Below are 21,163 nucleotides of genomic sequence, written 5' to 3' on the forward strand. Positions count from 1 at the left end.
TAATAATATTCATTTATCTATTGGCTCTCATCCATTCATCCAGCTGTGTAAAGTGGTCCATACACGGTAGTGGAGAGACATATTAAATAGGGCATGAAGCTAATTTTAATACAATTGAAACAGGCATTGGGAGGGAGAAGAAAATGGGCGTTAAGATTATTGTCAGGGAGGATTTGAAACTATGTGATGGAAAAGATTAGCTTGAGTACACTTTGCTGAATATTAATGTATTTTCCTCAACAACAACCACTAACATTTATCAAGGACTTTATATATTGCTCTGAAGTACTGATCTTTAGTAGTAGCATATTTTACTCTGCAGTGTAAAGTTAGCACTGGAAATAAATTTTGACTATTTCAGTCAAAACATCCTGGGATTCTAATAATGACAAAGCTTAGGCTATGCCAAATTCCTTTGTGTGCTCCATATATTCCCCACATATAGATCCAAGACAGAGTATTTGTTACCTAAAGAGACTTGAATCTTGAATGATGAAGCAGCCAAGATCACAGTTAGTAGCTACCAAAAGTAATGTTCGAAAGTACGTCTGCTTAATTCTGAAAATCCATGTTCATTCCAGTATGTACAAGTCAAGGAGATACTTGACCTGTTTCCTTTGAGTCAGTGTAGCCCTAATCTTTGTAACCATGAGGTTGCCATCCTCCCAAATTCAGTAATTAATTTATTAAGAAGCTAGTCTTGGTGCTGGCGTAGCTCAGCGGGTAAGGGCACGCACTGCTCTTGCAGTGGGCCTGACTTTGTTCCTCAGCGCTCATAGTAGGAGGACCACTACAGCTTTAACGTCAGCACCAGGGGGTCCAATGCCCTCCTCTAGTCTCCACGTGGACCCTTCTATATACAGCAAATATTCACAAAGATACACATACACAAATAGGTGAAAAAAACCCCTCAATCTTCAAAAGTAAATTTTCATTAGCCAAAAAAATATTGTCCATGCATAGATTTTGTTTATAAACTTAGTAATAAGCTCTATAGAGAATATAGAAATAGCCCTATTGTATGCCAGAAAACTAACTAGGAAGGGCCCTCACTGATTACAAAATTTCTCATAGAGATCCCCTTAAAGCTAGTAATTTCAACTCACACCAGTGTAATAATGGCAGGATAGTTTCCACTTTTTCAAATTCAGAAAACATTGCTTTTGCACGCATTTATCTGATCCTAAGTCCCACAAATGTGCATGATGTTGCAGGGTTTCTGCATTAGGCTATATGCAGATTCTTCCTGTGGTGGGCTAAGGGGGTAGACACTGCATCAGCTCAGCTTGGTGGAAAGTTCCATTACTTTTCTTGGAAAAAAGATAGGTGAGGTGTAAACTCAACACAGGTAACATATATGAGGAGAGAGTGGGAGTTTAGAGGAAAGAGCTTTCACTACTGAATGAATGAGCACAGAGACATCTTAGATTGATTTTTGACAGTGCCTTTTTTTTTAAAGTAGAGAAGACCAAAATGTGTAAGAAAGTTTAGAAAATATGAAATTACAACCTATGATTAAACCTACATATTCTAAGAATATAATTTTGATACTATAACAATAGCAGCAAGAGTCTCCAAGGGAGATCTATGTTGAAGCTGGAGAGATATTTATAAGAAATTGCTGCCCAGGATATAATGAATATTAAATCGTTCCACTCCATCATGCCTAGATTAATTTGCAATGGAGGTTAAAAATAGATTGACATCCTTTTAACTTTTTATTTTAATACATATATTGGACATTGATGTTTCAATGATTTCTAGCATTAATAATAATTATTAACTAATTAAGACAAGGGAAGAATAGGACAAAATTATGTGTCTGTGAGAGGGGGCTTTACTGCTAGAAATAAAAATCCATTTTATTCAGAAACATAAAGTGGCAAATCTTGAACATTTTACTGCTAGCCTTTTGTTTTACCAATTGCTTTTCAAAGTTGATTGTGCTCATTGGTCAAAGAGTTCTTATTTTTAAATTGCTGATGGGACTTAGTCAGAGCTGCCTAAATGATCATTAGAACCACAACTTTGCAATACCGCCAGGCCTGACTGTTTTGTGGTTGATGGATGAAGCAAGGTGGAATCCTTCAACCCTAAAGATGAAGGCATCAGGCACCCTGGAAATTGGATACAGCTTAATAGCCCAAGAGAACAATTTCCCAAATAGAATCCTGATCTTTTCCCCATGGATAAGTCAGCTTTACTCAGCTAAGAGTGGTGGGAATATACTTTGACTAACGAATGTATAGTTAGAAATTCATAGCTAAAAAGAGTCTTCTCAGTATGTTCCTGGAAAATAGATATTTTGAAAATGAGAACTCAAAAAGCATGATTAAAAAAAAAAAAAAAAAAAAAAGAGCCCAGGAACACAGAGCCATTTTCTTTTCTGTCTTGCCTGGAATGCCATGTTTATTTTCTGAGATAACAATTGGGAGCACAGTGTTATAGTCCTAATTTGAAGGAAGAATTTAAAGATGGGGTTCCCTTATCTGAAGCACATAAAGTTGGCAAGAGAAATGTCTTGGAGAAACTGAAATCCATGAAGGATATCTTGGGAAGATTTTTTTTGTCATGTACAGTTCTCAATTTAATGAATGTCCTGAATATTAATAACTTATTGAGTACATCTGGTATGGTGGGTATGTTTCCACATGCTTGATTTCCATGACAACTTTAAGCTAGGTGTTCATTTCATCTCTAAGATGAGGAGTGAAAGGTCAGATTAAGATGTTTGCTAGTGACTGTCAGCACTTTTATTTTAATCCAAGGGCCAGACTCTGGAGTTAGTGCTTTAAGCAGTGCATTAAATAATTATTGGAAAGCCAGTAAAAGAACAGCCCAGAAACAGGCAAAGGCCTTTTGCTGAAAGGTCACAGATCATTACTGTGCAGTTACATTACTCTTTTTCTCTGCTTGACCTTTATTGTCTGCTCACTCTAATGCATAAATTTGGGGCATGTGTTCACTTATCTTAACACTTTCCCTTTTATTCTCAAGAATATAATGTGTCTTTGTGCCTCTGATGCACAGTATTTACTTTGACCAAACATTTTCTGCATGCCCTTGAACTGATAATAGATTTTTTTTTTAAAAAAAAAATTTTTTATTTATTCTTTGAATATTTCACATATGTATATGGTGTATCTTGATCATATCCACCCCCACTCCCCTTTTCTAACACACTTGGGCATCCCTAACACATCTCTCCCTTAACCTTGTGCCTACCCCTTTTTTCTTTCCTTAAGAATTCAGAGACTGATTAGAGCTCCTTGTTTGTGCATGTTTTGATGCCATCTGCTGGGGCAAAAGCAACCTGCCAGTGGCCTACCCATAAAGGAAAGTGAATTCTCACCCGTATTTCAGCAGCATCAACTGCTTTTAAGCTTTTCAGTAAGGATTGGGGCTTTGAGAGCTCCTCTCCTATCCTGGAATGTTGACTGGATTGATCTTGTACAGGTAACCATAGCTACAGCGAATCAAAGCATGCTACAGCTGTGCCGTGCCCAGAAGACAGCGTTTTATAGCACTCCTCCCCACCCTCTGGCTCTTAGCTCTATTGACCCCATGAAAGGCCATGCTCAGGGTAGAGTCACTCTCTTATAGGTGTTTCTTTTATTTAAAAGTTAAATAAGAGTGTAAAGGTGAGGCTGGGAGGAGCATTTAGTAATTAGCTTGTTTGGCTATTATAATAAATATCAAAGAAAGGGCAGCTACAAACCACAAGGACTTTTATTTCTCATAGTTCTGATTCTTGGAAGTTCGAGAATAGCCACGGGCAGACTCCAACTTGTGACAAGCTCCAGATTTGTTCACAGATGACTTCTAGCTGTAGCCCCAAGAGCTTCCATGGGCCCATTTTATAGGCTCTATCTTTAGAATCCTCATGATCTATCTAATCACCGTCTAATCAGTTCTTGACTACTGGTGCAGCAAGGATTAGGTTTTATGGGAATTTTGGGTGGTTGCAACCTCCAGATTCTAGAGTCTAGAAGATAGAAGGGCCCATACTACTCAGTGTGCACTCAGGGTTATGTTGATCCAATGTATGTCCAGCTTAATGGAATCACTCAACTCTTTTCCCTCCTAAGCTCCTGAAATTACTTATACACAGAAAGTGAACCAAGTACTTATTCAGATTTGAACTGATGGCTTGCATAGTTGGAAATACATCACTTACTACACAATTAGTACATTTTTTAGATCCTACTGATTGGTGTAGACGGATACTTGTAACGTTCTTATGTGTCAAGTGGGTAATTGCTGGCCAAGAGTTGCCTGATGATTTTTTATATGTCTGTAGTCTAGTCTAATAATCAGTCCCACATTCTTATAAATTCAAAAATCTATATTTTGTCAGAGAGATTCCTGAGAAATTAAGAGAACAAATGGAAATATTTCTCTAATAAATCCTTGAGATTAACATTGAAAAACATCGCATTCAAAGCCAGGCATGGTGCTACCTGCATTTCTAGCACTAAGGAAGTAAAGGAGCAAGAACAAGAATTCAAGGCCAGCAACTACCTAGATATGAGCTTTGAGACCAGACTGTACTACATGGGACTCTAATCTCAAAAAGCCAAATAAAGAACAAGAAATCAGCATTAAAATGATTAGGTTTGTTTTTCTTCTTTGCAATGCATGGGATTAAACTTGAGGTTTTATGTGCAATAAGTAGCACTTGCCACTAAACTATACTCCCAGTGCCTTGGCTTTCTTTACTAGTCTTTCCTCTGTTTTGTGTGTATCTTATAAGTAGTATCCCTTTGCAGTGTTTAAGTCCTGTGATATGGTTTCAATCTAAAATGTTCCCGGAGAGCTTTTGTGTTGAAGGTTTAGCCCCCAATACACCCTTGTTTTGTGGTAGGGCACTTGGGAGGCAGTTGGAGAATGAGGGCTCTGACTTAGTGATTGGCTTGGCTCTCTTCCTCTGTTGGAAGAGGCAGGTCATTGTTTATATTCCCTTAAGGGTCTATTTTGTGCCCTGCTTTGCCCTTTCCTTGATTTCTGCTTCATGGTTACCATGAAGTGAGCAGGCTTGTTCTACCATATTCTCTTTACCACAGTATTCTGCCTCAACAGAGGCCCAGGAACAACATCCAAGCAACCATGGGCTGAATTCTTGGAACTGTGGTTCCCCCAGAACATTTCAGGTAGTCTGTCATGGTGATGGAGAGCTGACAGACATATTTTGTGTCTAGGTTGTGAACTTGTTAGTGGGGGCACTATTTATGAAAATTTCTAATTTGCATCTGTATTAGTTACTTTTCCTGTTGCTATGACAAAATGCCAGACAAGAAAACAACTTAGAGAAGGGTTTGTTTTTGCTCATAGGTTGAGAGTACAGTCCATCATGGTGGGAAGGTATGGCAGCAGAACTTAAAGTAAACTTAAACCTCAGAGACCTACAGAATATGGCATTTAAAGATACTTTTATTGTTTTGAGGACTCTATGTAAATTAGACAGGTTGACTCCTGGCAACACCCAGTCTGCCTCAAAGAAGGTAATGATCATTGAAGAACCTCCTTATGGAGATGGCTTCAGATGTGGCAAAAAAGCCACTGGTCAAAAATGGCCTTGTTTTTCTGCCACAGAAAGAATTCTGCCTGAAATGGGCAAGCTTGGTTGCAGGTGGAATTGATGGCCAAACTCTGCCAAAACAGGGTAGGCAAGTCTTCAATAGTCCCTGCTTCACAAATATGTCTGTCAGATGTACTGGACCAGAAGGCTGAAGATGATGCTTCAATGTGTTAGAAAGTTTTGAGTGACTGTTCAGGCAGCAAAGTGTCTCTGTCATTTTTTAATTTTAGAAGCTGCTAACCTGTACTTCCTGTTTACTAGGTAATTAATTTATTCCTTCTCAAGTCTCTGATGGGGTTTAAGACAGCAAAAACACTATAATATTAATATAATTTCTAACTGTTTCATGGCTGTTCTTGCTATATATAGTTTATTGTATGTATATGTGTATATTGTATATATGAGTAATAATATAAATGTGTAGGTAAAGGGGCGCTTTTTATTAGACTAAAAGGGGGAATTGTGGAGGAATGTCTTGAGTGGATGCAGCAGTTGTCAATAAGGTGCTGTATACCCAATCAGCTGGGCAGAAGAACAGGAAGTGGGTGACAGGGCTTCCGCAGGAAGTGGGAGGAGCCGGGAACAGAAGAATGGAGAGCTGATAGTTGACAGAGGGTGTTGGTGGAGAGAAGCCACTGGAGGAGGATCAGATTAGCAAGTGATTGGGATATATGTAGGTTATGAGGACATAGGATTAGAGTAGTTTATTTTAGTTTACTAGTAGATTAGTAATAGTTTAGATTCTGCCCAGCCTAGTGCTTACAGGTTTAGAATACACTGCAGTCTCATCGTATCAGTTATTGGCTTCCTAGGCCATACAGATAAAATAATTGCAACAGAGTGGTGCTGCTCGCACTCAGGGTGGGCCTTTCCTTCTCAGTTATCCCAGTCTAGATAATTCCTCACAAGCATGCCCAGAGGTGGTCTAGGTGCTGCTAGGCCCTGTCAAGTGATGGTCGGTACTACCATCATGTATTTCATTCTTTGAGAGAGAAGACCACAGTGATGATGATGTTCTCCCTACTCTAGCCTTTGGCTGTTTTGATTTTGAGTATGCTATTTTGTGTTTATTCCCTTTGCGGTCAAAGCAGCGGCTAGAATGGTAGGATTCACAAGACACTTAGTCTCAGGAGCACAGATGGAACTGTAAACAGGAAACCAGTGGGGAGTTAATTGTGTGACATCTGGCACTGATGTCCAGCAGAGGCAAACAAGCCATCTTCCTACTACTTTTTCAATAAGATGGGGTTGATCCCTAGAGACCAAGGTGGAAAATTCAGACCCTCTTTCTTATGTTTCCCATGAATGACTTGTTGTTAGAAACCACTGATGATAGGAGCAACTGCAATTTCCCCACACATCTAGGACATAAATAAAATGTGACACCTCTCCGTATCTCCAAATACTATATAAAATGCATTTATCATTGTTACATTAAAACAGACCATTGAGTCTTCTAATGCCCCCACACCCCACACAGAAAGTTTATATATGTGTATATATATATACATATTCTAGTCTTAACAGAACATTTCTTCTACTACCAACTCTCTCTCATCCTGACATCCTGAGTTTTATCATTGTCATCTTGCCTATAGAGGAGACTTATAGCTCCTACAAAAGGCTTGAAGAAATGATGGCAGTTGTTTAATTCCCATTCGGTAAATAACATGAGGACTGAAGAAAAAACATCCACTGATATATTTAAGAGAAACAGAGACTGACTATGATTGTGAGATTGAAACCAGAATAGTCTTATATACTAGCTAACACATAGCAAGTACATAGAACATACAAGCACAGATTTCTGAACGTGAAACTTGGGCATTCCACTAGTTTGTTTTAAACCAAAGTGTTTTGTGACAATTGTGTCTGGCTATCTTGAGAGCCAGCATGAGCTGTCAGGGAGGGGACGCTGGGAACTGGGATGTATGGAATGTGCTGGTTCAAACTTTGTTGTTGTATAGAATGAGAGAAAATACCGACAATACAATGTGTCTTGGGTCCTGAAGTTTGATTGATGGGTTGATCTAGTTGGAAGCAAAACTTGTTGCCAGTGGGAAGAAAAGCAATCGTGGAGCTCACACAATGTTTTGTTTAAGGCCCCAAAGGGTACTAAGTCTCAGAATTTTATGTTTTTTGATTTATTTCCACACTAGAAGATAAATTCTTTGGGAAATACAAGGTTTGGATTTTAATTCCAGTATTATCTAATTATATGATTATAAAAACATGATATAATATTAGTTCTTGGGCTTTTTTTGTGCATAAAATGAGTAGACTAGGTTGCATCAACATTGAGATGCTCTGCACAGACTTGCATTGTCACAGTAAGCACCAATGTCCAGAAACAGGGCTTTGGCATCTCCACAAGGTTGTCTCAGGAGAATGTAGATAGGGCTCCTCAAAACTTTAAAGGAGAAAGCTGTCTCCAGACACCAATGAGACTCTCCACCAAGCAGGCAACATACATCTACACATGGTTGACCTTGTCTCGGGTATTTATAAGCTATACAGATTCTTATAGTTCTAGATTTTTTTTTATTCATCAGATTTACTATGGTATTTGACCCTCCAAAAATACTCGTTAGAAGCTAGGAAAGATCACCGGTACAGCAGTTGCCTAGTAACTACAAAGCCCAAGGTTTGATCCTTACCACCACAGAAAGCAAAATGAACAAAACAAAACAAAAATAGAAACAAAAACAAATTCTCATTAAGTAGTACTTGAATCCTTATTACCATCCTCTCTGACATCTGAGCTGACATCATCTTTTAGAAAACCAATATTTTTTGCACTAACAATTTCACAAATGAAGTTTTGTTGCATTGGTAAAAAACAAATCTCCAAATGTCAACAAACTTAGTAGCTGAGTGCTTATGAGTTGAAGATGAAAACAAGGGCAGATGAATCCTTCTCTGCCTCTGGCTCCTGTGATTTGCTAAGCTATCAAATAGTGCAAAAGTGAACTAAGAATGATTGATACCTTCAATGGCAAATGGCTTCCCCACAGTCAGAAGCTTGCAGTCGGCATCTATTGACACTTCATAATCCAAAAGGGCTTTGTCCATGATGAAGGCATCTAGTTTCTCCGGATCATTCCTATATTTAAAACCAAGGAAGAAAAGCAACAGTGGTTCATCACTGGGCAGCAAGCAGTAGCATGACAGTTGGCTTTGTTTATGGGACAGAAATTTGGATACCAAGCACAGCACAATCTTGCCAGCTGCTGATCCTTGTTGGCGTCTCATTGACTTGTAGAGTAGACACCAGGGAAACCAGCATTCTTTCTGGCATTCACAAGCTCTCGCTCATGGCCGTATCTACTAACCTCGTTCCTAACTGATAAGTCTGACACAAAAGCCATGTGTAACTCTCCACCAATAGGACAGTGCACAGAGGAGGCTGATTTCTATTATATTATCAAAGTAACTCATGTTAAGTACTGCATTCAGTGTCCTACATACATTTAATTATTCATAAGGGCTGTGAAACAAATAATGATGGAAACAAGGTTCAGAGAGTTAAGTATTTTGGTTCAGGCCACACACCTGGTTAAGCGTGGGAGACAAGTGTTCTTGTGAAACAGAAGTTGAAACATTTCTTTCTGTCACGATCACCATTTTACTACTCAGAGTTTCACTATAACTTTGTATTTAGGAATAAGAAGATACTTAGAAAAAAATCTAGTGTTCTTGGGAAAAGGAAAATGTGGTCTATTTAAGTCCATGTGATAACATTCAATAAATTGAAGATGAAGCTTATATAATAGGTCTTAGTGGTCCAATTTAATAATCTATCTCCAGAGGGTCCTGTTACTTCCCATTGCATAGGTAGCTCTGAATAATTTCAGTTAGGTCTGCTAGGCTCATCTTTGTGAATTGACAATGGCCTTAGGCTGCCATCAAATGTCTTGGCTGTCCTTCATGAGAGTCCTCTATTGTTTGGTACCTGGGTTGTAGACATGGCCCAGTAGAAAGATATGCTTAATCACAGGTTAAATAACCCATACAGGGAAGGCAGAGTTTGAAAGGGGGCCATCTAGTTGGCTTCTTTGTTTTTAGCCACCCCAAATTTCTTTTACAGAAGTATATAGACTATATACACTTAAGACTTCTCCTCTTTTTATTAGTGTATATTACTTATAAAAATAATAGGTTTCATTGTGAAATTTCGTTCCTTCACCCCTCTCCCCCTCCTACCCTCTCTTCTTCCTAACCTCTCTACCTCCCTTCTTTTCTTTCTTCTTTCCTTCCCTCCCTAGTCCCTCTCTCTTTCAGACAAAGGGTCACCACATATTCTAGGCTGACTTCAAATACATACCTCTACCTCCATCTTATGATTAGTAGAGTTCAGACATGAGCCACCACTTTCACTCACTTTAATATTTTCATGCATGCATGTAATAGTTTGATCATATCCCCTCTTTCTTGCCCTTCCCTGTTTTCTTGCTGCAATCTACTTTTCTTCTTATATTATCCCTTTATATATTATTAGATCATATATATATATATATATATATATATATATATATATATATTAGATCATATATATCCCCGCCTCTGCTCATCCTTCCCTCTTTTTTCTCCCCAACTTATTTCCACCTTTAAAGAATTTCTCTTTACTAACCAAAACTTTTCTACCATTAGAATCCTCTAAGCAGCTTTGCAAAAACAAAACCTTCTATTTAATGTGGCCTCGGTCCTTCCACTCTTAAAACCAGAGTGAGGCTGTCCAAACCCAACCCAAAGAAATGCCCTCTAACCTCACAGGAGAATATGGTTAGGGCTCATTAACACTTTGAAAGGGAAGGATTTTCATAGACACAGCTAAGACTTTCACCATGCACAAAATTATGAACATTGCCTGGGCTGCACACAGACACATAATACATGGTTTTTTCTTTGGCATCAGCTGTCATTGAATTGTTTCACCATTCTTCCAGGAAGTGAAACAGATAATTCAGAATGCATCTATCTCTCAGGAACATTGCACTTAGGTTATAATAACTTAATTTTGATATGTTTAACATCAACTAAAATGAAAACACTTCATAGATCCTTAGCAAGAGGAAGTTTTTAAAAGGGCTGGGGAGTGTGAATTATTTCCTAGGAGTTGTTGATGAGGCATCTTAATGGAGTTTGGGTAATAAAATAGAAATCTAGTCTGAAGATGTATCCTCAATCAAAATTTCATCACTACAACAACAGAACACATCTTGAAAGGGCTCCATAGCAACATACCAATCATCTATGGTAACAATGGGACAATAGGGGAAAAACCTTGAAGTTCATATACATATTTTGAAACCAGTAATTCCTGAGTCCCTGTGTCACTGATGTCCTTGCATAGGTACTCATGGTTTTGGATTGCATAGTGGGGTTGGTTGTCCTTGATTGACTTCTATGTCTTAAAAAGGCCAGAAGTAATGAGTACATAGACTTCTGTGGAACCTGAGTCAGTGGGGGAGAAAGTGGACTGGTGTGAACCAGCCATAAGTAGTTCTAGGCTGGCTGAGCTTCCATCATTCACTTAAGACTCCACATTACATACTACAAAACTAGCCACATACTAACATAGTGAATTAAGTGAGAATCCTCTGTTGATGGCTCTGAGTGTAGTAGGTCAGAGCTCTAGAATGCTCAGGACACTGTGTGGGTAGCATGGGAACTATGGTGGCTTGGAGTGTTGCCTAAAAGCATCCACAGTGACTAGGTCAAATGTAGTGACAGGCTGAGAAAGAAGCGAGGAGACACTGAGGCTAAGCTCTGCTTTTATTCCTGTTTTACGCCAATCAGTGAGTCATGTGGGAAGTCTGTAAAACTGTGGTAGGTTTGGGATACGGTTCAAGATCCTGTACTCTGTACTCTGACACACCAACTCCAAAATGGATGCTGCCGAGCCATGGGTTATTATTACATCGCCATTATGGTTTCTGAACTACCATGGAGCTAGAATCCTAGGGTTTAAAAAAATATCTTACAGATTCTGCCACCTGTTCACCATATTGCTTTAAAAATGTTCTACCTCTGTGACACCGGGCATCAGGACAAAGTCTTCTAAGAAGAGCCATCGGGAGAGATGAAAGCTCTGAGTGCAGGGCTGCTTCTGGGAACTTAGGAAAGTTTCATCCCCATTCTGCCATCCTACCTGCAGAGCCCTATTTGTCAACCACTGCGGGCTAGTGGAGAGCCCTTGGTACCTGTATTACACACCATTTTCTCCCTCCCCCACGCGCCCCCCCCCACTCTCTCTCTCTCATACCTGTGAAGTTGTCCACAGAGAACACAGGAGAGAGTCTTGGAGGCAATGGAGCTCTAAAGTGCGTCACAGAGGGACTCTATGTTTTGATGGTTTTGCAAACATAAGTGCCATTTGTACTACTTAAACTTCACAAATAATTTTGTGTACCTATGTACACAGCTTCCTGCCTCTCGGGGTTCTTGTTCAAAATCCACAAAGTTGTTGAAAGGGATATTACTAGATCTCTCAAGGAACACAAAGCTCGTATGTTCTATGAAATTCTTCCTTTTCCTTTAGAAAAATAAGTTGAGGTGCCTTACTGTTCACTGAGAAAATTCTAACAGATTAAGATGTAAAGACTGTTTTTCTGATGTTGAACTAAGGCAGGGATTAGGAGGTTGGATGCAAATTCTTGTCCCGATGCCACCGGTCAGGAGAGAGAGGACAGGTACCCCTCTTACAGAGGTTGAATGCCTTTCATTCCCTTCTCCCAGCCAGGCCAGACCAGCAGACCCATCACTGCACTGCTTGGCATTTGACTCCATTGAATTATAGGCTCTGATAATCAGTCATGGCCACATGACTGCCTTTGATTGCTTCTCATAAATTTTGAGGACAAAGACACAGGCACGGGAGTCACTGTCTTCTACTTTATTTCTTTCCTACAGGAAATCTCTGAGATAAATTTCCATTTCCTTGTGGCAAAATGAGGCATCCACAGGATTAGGGATTCACTTTGAAGGGAAAGGTTGCTTCGGGACACTTTATCCTTCGGCCCATCATCTCAGCATTGTTGCTCATGCCAACATTTTCTTCCCTTGCCATCCATCTAATCCACTCATAACCTTACTGGCTTTTGATCAGAGGTGTTTCAAACTGTAGATTGTGTAGGTAACTAGTTATCTAGGTCAGTTAGTTTCATGCACACCATGGCATACTGTCTTTTGGATCCAATACTGTATGAATTATTTCTTTATGTGTTTTTTTCCTTTTTTTATTAGTTTATTCTTGTTACATCTCAATGGTTATCCCATCCCTTGTATCCTCCCATTCTTCCCTTCCTCCCATTTTCCCCTTGTTCCCCTTCTTTATGTGTTTATGTGTTCTCTCTCTCCCTCTCTCACTCCCTCCCTCCTTCCTTCCCTCTCTCCCCCTCCCCCTTCCTCCTTTATTTTTGAGATAAGGTCTCTCACTGAGCCTGAAGTTTGTTGTTTGCCTAGACTGGCTGGGCAACAAGATCCAGGGATCCTCTTGTCTCTACTTGTCCATCACTGGGAGTGTTTGTGTGGGCATTGAGTCTTACATGACTGCTGGGATCCAAACCCAGTGCTTCTGTGTGTTTGTACAGGAAGTATTTTACCGACTAAGCCACTTGCATAGACTTTGCATGTGTGGTTTCTGAACATAACACTAGGAATTTTTGTTCATCATGTTGGAGAAAGGGCAAGGCAAAGCCCAAATTATTTCTCTTTTGCTAGAACGTTTAGGAGCCCAGAGACCGACGACACTCACTTCAGATACTGCACTCCATCAGGGGTGGCCGGCACGTTGTACCTTCTCATGTACTCATGCATCTCTGGGAAGCTCTGTCGCACATAGTCTTCAGCACTGCTTTCCCGGACAGTTCCAAAACGGAAGCCTTGAGAAGGATGATGAAGCTACCAGGAAGAAAAAGAAACAGCTGTAACATCCAGGACTCATTTAATTACTTGCTTAAAAGCTTTTAATTTTCCACCATGATTAAAATTTTAATAATTGAGCATCTTTCAAACACCTAGCGACAGTAACGTGCACACAAGGTGTGAAGACACAAAGGTATGTGCTTGATTGTATTCAAGTATGTACATCATACCAGAAGGAAAGAGATGGGAATGCCAAACAGCTGTTTTGTTTCATATTGAGAACCCAGTGATTTTTTTCATGTTACTACACACACACACACACACACACACACACACACTGCTAAGGAGGTGGGAGGGGCGTTCACAGCCCCTGATCTGATGTGTATGTGAAGATCACGAGACAACGTGTAGGAGTCATATATCTCCTTCTACTATGTGGGTCTTGGAAATTGAACTCAGTTCATCATGGTTGGTAACAATCATCTTCACTTTATTCATCTTGATGGCTCACTAGTAGAAGTCTTTAGACACTGTCCCAATTGACATGATCATATTGGGCATTGAATATTCAAATATATCTTTGTGATTATAAGCCTCAGTAGTTAGAACTGCACAAAGACCAAGTTGAAAGTGCCCTGGGATGATATGTACCTTGCCCAATGCCACAAGCACTTTCATTTTATATTTACTAGTCTTCATTGTACTCCATGTTTGGTATTGTTATGAATTATTATCTCTCAAGTTGTTGCAATACCCAGTGCTGAGTGATGCTATGTGTTTTCTCAAATGGAATAGTTCCTTAGAAAGGCAGAAGGAAAGAGGGGAGATGTGGGTTAGAGTCAGGACTATCCTAGGTCTCCAGCATGAAAGATCTGACAGCAAAGAAGGCAGTGCAGTGAGAGGCCCGCCCAGACATCCCTCACTATGTGAAGTTACAGAGGCGACCAGTGTACAATTTACAACATATTATGCCAAATAAAAGAGCTTAGATTGGGTCATATTAAGAACACATTCACATATCATTTGGTCAGCAGCATTTTAGACATAATTCTTCTCCAGATTGTTAAAGTCATTCAACATCTATGTCTGTTTCATATTGACATATCTCATATCACTTGTATTGATATGAAGCCCTAGAGATGGGTCTGTAGATGGGCTTTATGGACTTTATAAAGCCTCTTGAAATTTCAAGCAATATTTTATGTAAGTACGCTTTTTCAATGGTCTTCTATGGAAGTAGACGACATGGAGTTCCTTATAATGAAAATAATGAGGTTTTCAAGTTTTTTTTACAGCCCACAAACTAAGAACTTACTGAGTTTATAAACATTTGGTATATTTGAAGACAGTGAATGACAACCCATACTAAAAGTCTAATAAAAGTTAAATGATGTATATGTCATATCTTTATTGAATGTTATATAATTTGAAAATTATGTTTGTGAGATGTATTTAATGAACAAATGCTCTCAGAGAAATGGAAAAACATTTATGTGACTTGATAAAAATTACCTATATATGTGCTTGATTAAATGTTATTTCATTTCCCATGAATATAATTTATTTATTCAGAATTTACTGAGACCTTAACAAGTGCACCTCTCAAAGTCAAACCTGTAACTTGAACCCAGATCACATGGCTATTTATGCTGTTTATATAGTTGAGTATGGAAATATGACCTATCCTTGTGTTCAATATAGTTAGTCTATGCACTGAACAAGTTCTTACATTTTCTGACAGCATAACCTTAATGAGGCACGAACAGGAACAGCAGCTAACACTGAGTGCTTAGGTTTTGCCAATCATGGACCTGAATACTTCACATCCTTTATTCTCTTTAGTGTTCATGAGGGAGTTTGTGTAAGAAGCAGCATACCTCATTTCTTTTAATGGCTGGTGTGTGGAAGCTCAGTGAAGGGAAGTAACCAGTACAAAATCAATCAGAGTGACTGGACTGGGATGGGCTAGAACCCTAGTTAGTGTGACTTAAAGGTGATGCTGTTATTTGCTAGAGCATCATGCCTTTCAGCTCCTGTGAACAGCTGGATGAAGTGTTCATTAGAAGGAACCCAGTAGCCTCATTATCACCTCCTCTTTCTCTCCCTGCATATTCATGTGCATGTATGTGTGTGTGTGCAGGCTATAGGTCAACACTGAGTGTCTTCCCTAACCACCCTTCCTCTTAGTGTTTGAGGCAGAGACTCTTTTTGTGCCTGGAGCTCATTTATTTGGATGGTCAGGAAGCCTTTCGGATCTCCTATCTTTGCATCCAAGGGCTGGGATTACAAATCCCCACCACTCTTCCTGATTTTTTTGCTTGGAGGCTCTAAACCCAGGTCCTCATGCTTATGCCAGAGCAAACACTATCTCATCTTTTTGGCAACCTTTTCTTAATATTCTCTTGAGTGTGCAATTCCAGGCCAATCCTCACACTAGCAATTGCTACCATATAGCATAAGCAAAGGTTTATCAGCCTTCTCTTTGTGTGACACCTGTTCTTGAGACCTAAGTCAAGATTCTTTATATGAAGCCATTGGTCTTATCCTCACTCTCCTACTTAGAGTGATAAGAACAGAAATAATAATGGACTACTTGTCTACCTATGCAAAGACAATGTTTTGTACATCCAAAAACACTTGATCCAGGTGTTTACTTGAGCAACTTTTCCACGCTGATGCATCATCTCCTTTGACTCTCTCAGCAAACCTTTGAGTTAGAATTCCTACTATCTTCCCTTCACAGAAAAAGAAACCAAAGTGTATAGAGTTTGTCATTGCCCAAAGTCACAGAGCTTGCCAGTACTGCACCTGGAGTCTGACCCCAGATAGCCTGAGGTCCCCAGATAGCTTGTGATCACGGTGGGATGCCATTTCTCACACATGTCATATGACTCTGTAGCGCTAGTAAGTGGAAATTTTACTATATGTGCATCAGGGGTGAGCCAGGGGCTTTAAACATTTCTAATAGCATTACATGGCAAAGTAAATGTTATTTTTTTTCAGACCAAGATAAAGATAATGTGCAAATTCTCACTATTAGTAATTGACAATATTTCTTCCTTTGGCTTGCAGATTTGGTTAAATTTATCTATGCATCAGATACTGATCATGACACTGGCACTTGCAATCACTCTATAGGTGTTATTCAAGGTAACTTATTTCATCACCACTCAGTAGTTTGCCTTCTTTCACCGACCTTTATTCACAGTTACATTTTCACTTCAGTCATCACTCTGTAACTTATTGTCTCAGCTAGACTCTCCCTTCAGAGTCTACAGTGCTATTCATTTCACTATGGGGTCCACAGATTCTCCTTTCTCATATCCTCATACATAGTACATATTCCATTTGGTTTTAAAGTTAATGATAAAATTATTTGATTAATATCTAGATATCAGCTTTCCCTCAGAACAGGAAACTATGTAAATAAGACTTATGTTTACTTTAATTAATCTTTGCCTTCATCAATGGTTTTCTTTTTTCTTTTCTTTTTCTTTTTTTTTTTTTTTTTTTTTTTTTTTTTTTTTTGAGGCAAGGTTTTTCTGTGTAGCTTTGGCTGTCCTGGACTCACTTTGTAGGCCAGGTTGGCCTTGAACTCACAGAGATTCTCCTGCCTCTGCTTCCCTGACTTCTGGGATTACAGGTGTGCACTGTTGTGCCCAGCTCTGCGATGGCTTCCATTACATAGTTTCTCAATTAAAAGACCTTGTGGTGGTGCCTAGTGAAATGGATCAGCAGATAAAAGTGCATGCTGCTCAACCTGGACTTCCTGAGTCCAGTTCCTGGAATCAATGTAAAGGTAGAAGAAGCAATCTAGCTTCACAAAGCTGTATTCTGACTTCTACATGCACACACCTATGCACACACCCACAACACCCACACTCACCCCCCACATACACAGATTGGCACATACATGCCCACATACACATGCACCATACACAAGAACACATATAACCACAAATAAAATTCAAAATATCCACACTACTAGAGAAACAATTTTTAAGTGTATAGATTGCTAGTTAATAACTACTCTTTGAACAGAGAAGGAGGTGAGAGCTTTGTCATCCCACTTCATACAAATGGTGCCCACAGTCCAGCTTACTACTCAGGCCTTCCAAGAGAGTCTTGTCTTTAATGTGAAAGAGCCACAAGATCATTAATTATTAGCTTTTTGCCTTATATGTGAAAAGAACCTTTTCTGGGCATGTGTTTCACATTTCACTGCAGTAATGTCTTTATGGGCCATGAGCTGACTGTAGGCAACTTCTGCCTTTCCAGGCCTCCTTTTCTCTGCTGACTGCTTCAGAGCACCACTAGCCCCTAGGAATTATGGGATATGACGCAGGCTGGCCTTTGGTGTTTTTCCTTTCCTTGACTATCTACTGCTGTTTCTCATTAGTACTAACATTAGCTTCATGTGAATCTGAGACAGTATTAGATTTGAGGTTTTGAGGATAGAAAATTACTTCAAGTGTTAACAAACAACTGGGCTCAGGATAGAAAGCATGGTATTAGCCAGGCTAACTTAGATGTGTTATGTAAACACATCCATGGCTCCTGTCCAAATAGTTGTTCCCTTCCAATCCATTCATGGTCATCATAGAATGCAAATATGGTCACACTACTCTCTCTCTCCTCAATGGTTCCTTATGACCTTGGGGTAAAGTCCAGTGCTTACATGGCCTCTAAGGTTGAGTATAAATTTGTTCCTGACTCATTTTTAGAGTAATCTTTAGGACTCAGGCACAGATGCTCCAGTAGTTTCTTCAATTTAAATTTTCTCTTTGACTCAAAACTGTCTACTTCTTGCTTTGTCATAACTCCCACATAGAGTCTTGACTATGCCTGGCAGGATCTCTCCTTATTTTTATACCTTCTTTGTCCAGATAACTCCTGCATGTCATGTCCTCAAGGAAGCCTTCATTGACCCTTAGAGTAGGTTAGGCTACTTGCAAAAACCTATGTTCTGCCTAAAGCTTCAAGCAGTGTTGATAATAGTTGAAACTGTTACAACTGCCTGCTACTTATACACATGTCCTGAGATCAAGACCCTTTCTTATTCATGCGGTATGAGTCTTCAACATATGTTAACTTCTGTTGTAGTCATCATCATCATTGTCATCATCATCATCATCATCATCACCACCACCACCAGCATCACCATGACCAGCACCATCATCACTGCATGGAACAGAGGGACTGTTTGGGAGGTTTGGGGATAAGTGAAACATCACTATCGACATGGAATTCTCTCAGGATTAGCACATTACTGACTTCATGCTTTTGGCACATGCTTTTCTTTAAAACTTGCTTCCTTTCTCATTTGTTGCCTTCATGCCTTCAAAACAAGTCATTCTATTTTTCTGTGTGATTTTCTAATGGAAAATTACAGTGGGTTTCTCAGCAGTTGCAGAATAATAGAACCATAAATGAGAGCTAAGAAATGATTGATGCATCCCAGTGGGTCAGCATAGTCCATCCTGTGTATAATTCGAACAGGCAGGAATATGAGAAATCTTGATTCATGAACAGAGGATAAAGGTTTACAAAGAGCCAAAGCATTTGAGTTGCATTACAGCCATCACCAGGAAGGCCCAGAGAAAGAATGATTTCTTTTAAGTTTCCACTAAATACTCCACCAGCTCACCTAATTCTTTTTATAGTATACCAACCTGTTCAGGCCTTGGAGAAATAACCCAAGGTTAAAACATTCATTTATGTGTGAATTGTTCAGTATTAATGGAATACTGAACTCTACCTGTAGCACGGAGAGAACAACCAGACAGACATTTCTTACAATGGAGAGAAATGTCTCAAAACAAATGCAAGCAGGCTCAGGAAATGAGCTTCTGTGTCTAAGGTGGGTACAAAGTTTCAGGTTAAAAGCAATTCCAGTGAAGTGTTCCCCACAGTCTGCATTTGCACCTGTCTGAGACTAGCACTTAAGATTATAAAAGAGAGGTAGCACTGGGCTTTTCAATTTGGGTAGAAAGGGACATTTTTAATGTCCCTGCATGAGTGATGTATACTAGACATTCCTAGCTCTTTCTATGTGAATTTATTTTATATGCTTGAACTCTCTGGATTCTACAGTATTGAATTGTCTTAGGGTTCAGGGGAGCATATGATCTTCATACTTTTTTAATCCACTAATGTATAAATCCAATATAGAGATTGTATCAACTGTGGTTTCTTAAAATTGAAGATTTTTTAAAATTCAATTTATTAGGTTTAGGTTAGAACCTGTGATTTTACATCAGCAACTTTATAGAGCAGACCAGAGGAGCAAAGCTTTATTCCCAACATCACTATTAAATAATGTTAAATCTGCTTGAATATCTCCAGTGATAAGCAAGTCACTCTGAGTCACATCTCCTGCATATGAAGTGTGACTTTGTGTCTCCATCCAGTCAACTATTCCATTTGTACATACAATGATAAAAATTTAAAAATGTAATATTTACTATATGGAAGTACATCTGGGTAGAACAAAGTCACTATTTTCATTATTCATTATTACATCTGAGAGGCTGAGATGCAGGCCGACTTAGCATAGTAGCTAAGACTTGCACAAGGGGATAAGATGGGATTTGACTCCACTTCTGACTTGAAGCTCATTCTTGCCTTTATGTAGGCGCATGACTATATTTTTGGATATGTATTACGTCTCAAGCTTTGGTGAAGAGTTAAATGACACATAGCTACTTGTGCTACGATGTTGAAATCACCATTTAAAATGCTTTGGTCTGGTCATATAACACACATTTCCGGTGAAAGACAGTTGACTGCTAAACAAGGCACTGTTGATAACTATACATGCACGTGAACATGCTGAGGCTGCCACACACAAGCAAGGGTGACTATTCATCCCAGTTAACTAGTACACACGTGCTCTAAGTTGGGACATAGAAAGATGCGGCAAGAGCATTGTTTCTGAGCCCTTTGTGAAGTTTTCCTGATACAAAAACGAACATTTCTTATTCTCTAATCTCTTTTGCATATTATTTGTAGTTTTTCTACAAAAGCTGCCTCTTCTATTTAGAGATAATCAGTCACTGCCTGTCCCTTCACTGTGAGCCCCCAACCCCCTTGTTAGGTCAGCTAAACTCTAGTCAACAACATTCCCTGGCATGACATCATATTTAATTTATATGAGTCTTAGGCTAAGTTCTTCTGACAATTTGAGTTATTGCATTAGACCCATGAATAGACTGCAGGTCAGCAAACTCTGGCTCAGGGGTCACATCTGTTCTACCACCTGTTTTCATGAATCATCCAATAAAAAAGGTTTATTGGATGACATCCAAGCCCAGGCAATCTATAGCTGCTCTTGTATTATGGCACCAGAGCTGAGAAGGTGTGATGTAGACTATTTGATGCTTGAAATATTTACTATCTGCCCTTCCGTAGAGACAATAGAAAGTCTGGGTAGCTCTTCCACACTCATTTTCCTTTAGTCTGCTCTGAAATCTCAGTGGTCATGTACTTAGGAAGAAGCACACTTAGGAAGAAGCAGAGTTGCCGGGCAGTGAGCAGATGTAGGAATGATAAACTGCTCCAGGCACTGTTAATGTACGCAGACTTTTGTGTAGTGGGATCCTACCCTCAGCGAGGGTATTGATCTTCTAGATTCCGGTTCCCATGTCTATGGTCCTCTGTTTCTCCCATTAGCTGGTTATGGTTCAGTCATAAAGTTTGAAGTTGAAGCAACAGTGCAAG

General features: G+C 39.4%; 1 protein-coding gene across 1 annotated transcript in view; it reads right to left on the bottom strand.

Moving 5' to 3' along the window:
- Grin3a (glutamate ionotropic receptor NMDA type subunit 3A) overlaps nucleotides 1-21,163 on the bottom strand; it is a 196,968-nt gene that overhangs the window by 40,767 nt on the left and 135,038 nt on the right. The window contains exons 4-5 of the mRNA XM_051162041.1: nucleotides 13,335-13,480; nucleotides 8,566-8,681 (exon numbers count right to left, since the gene is read on the bottom strand). Coding sequence (XP_051017998.1) covers nucleotides 8,566-8,681; nucleotides 13,335-13,480 — 262 coding nt within the window. The remainder of the gene's footprint in view (nucleotides 1-8,565; nucleotides 8,682-13,334; nucleotides 13,481-21,163) is intronic.

This window comes from Acomys russatus, chromosome 2, assembly GCF_903995435.1.
Source record: "Acomys russatus chromosome 2, mAcoRus1.1, whole genome shotgun sequence".
NCBI lineage: Eukaryota > Metazoa > Chordata > Mammalia > Rodentia > Muridae > Acomys > Acomys russatus.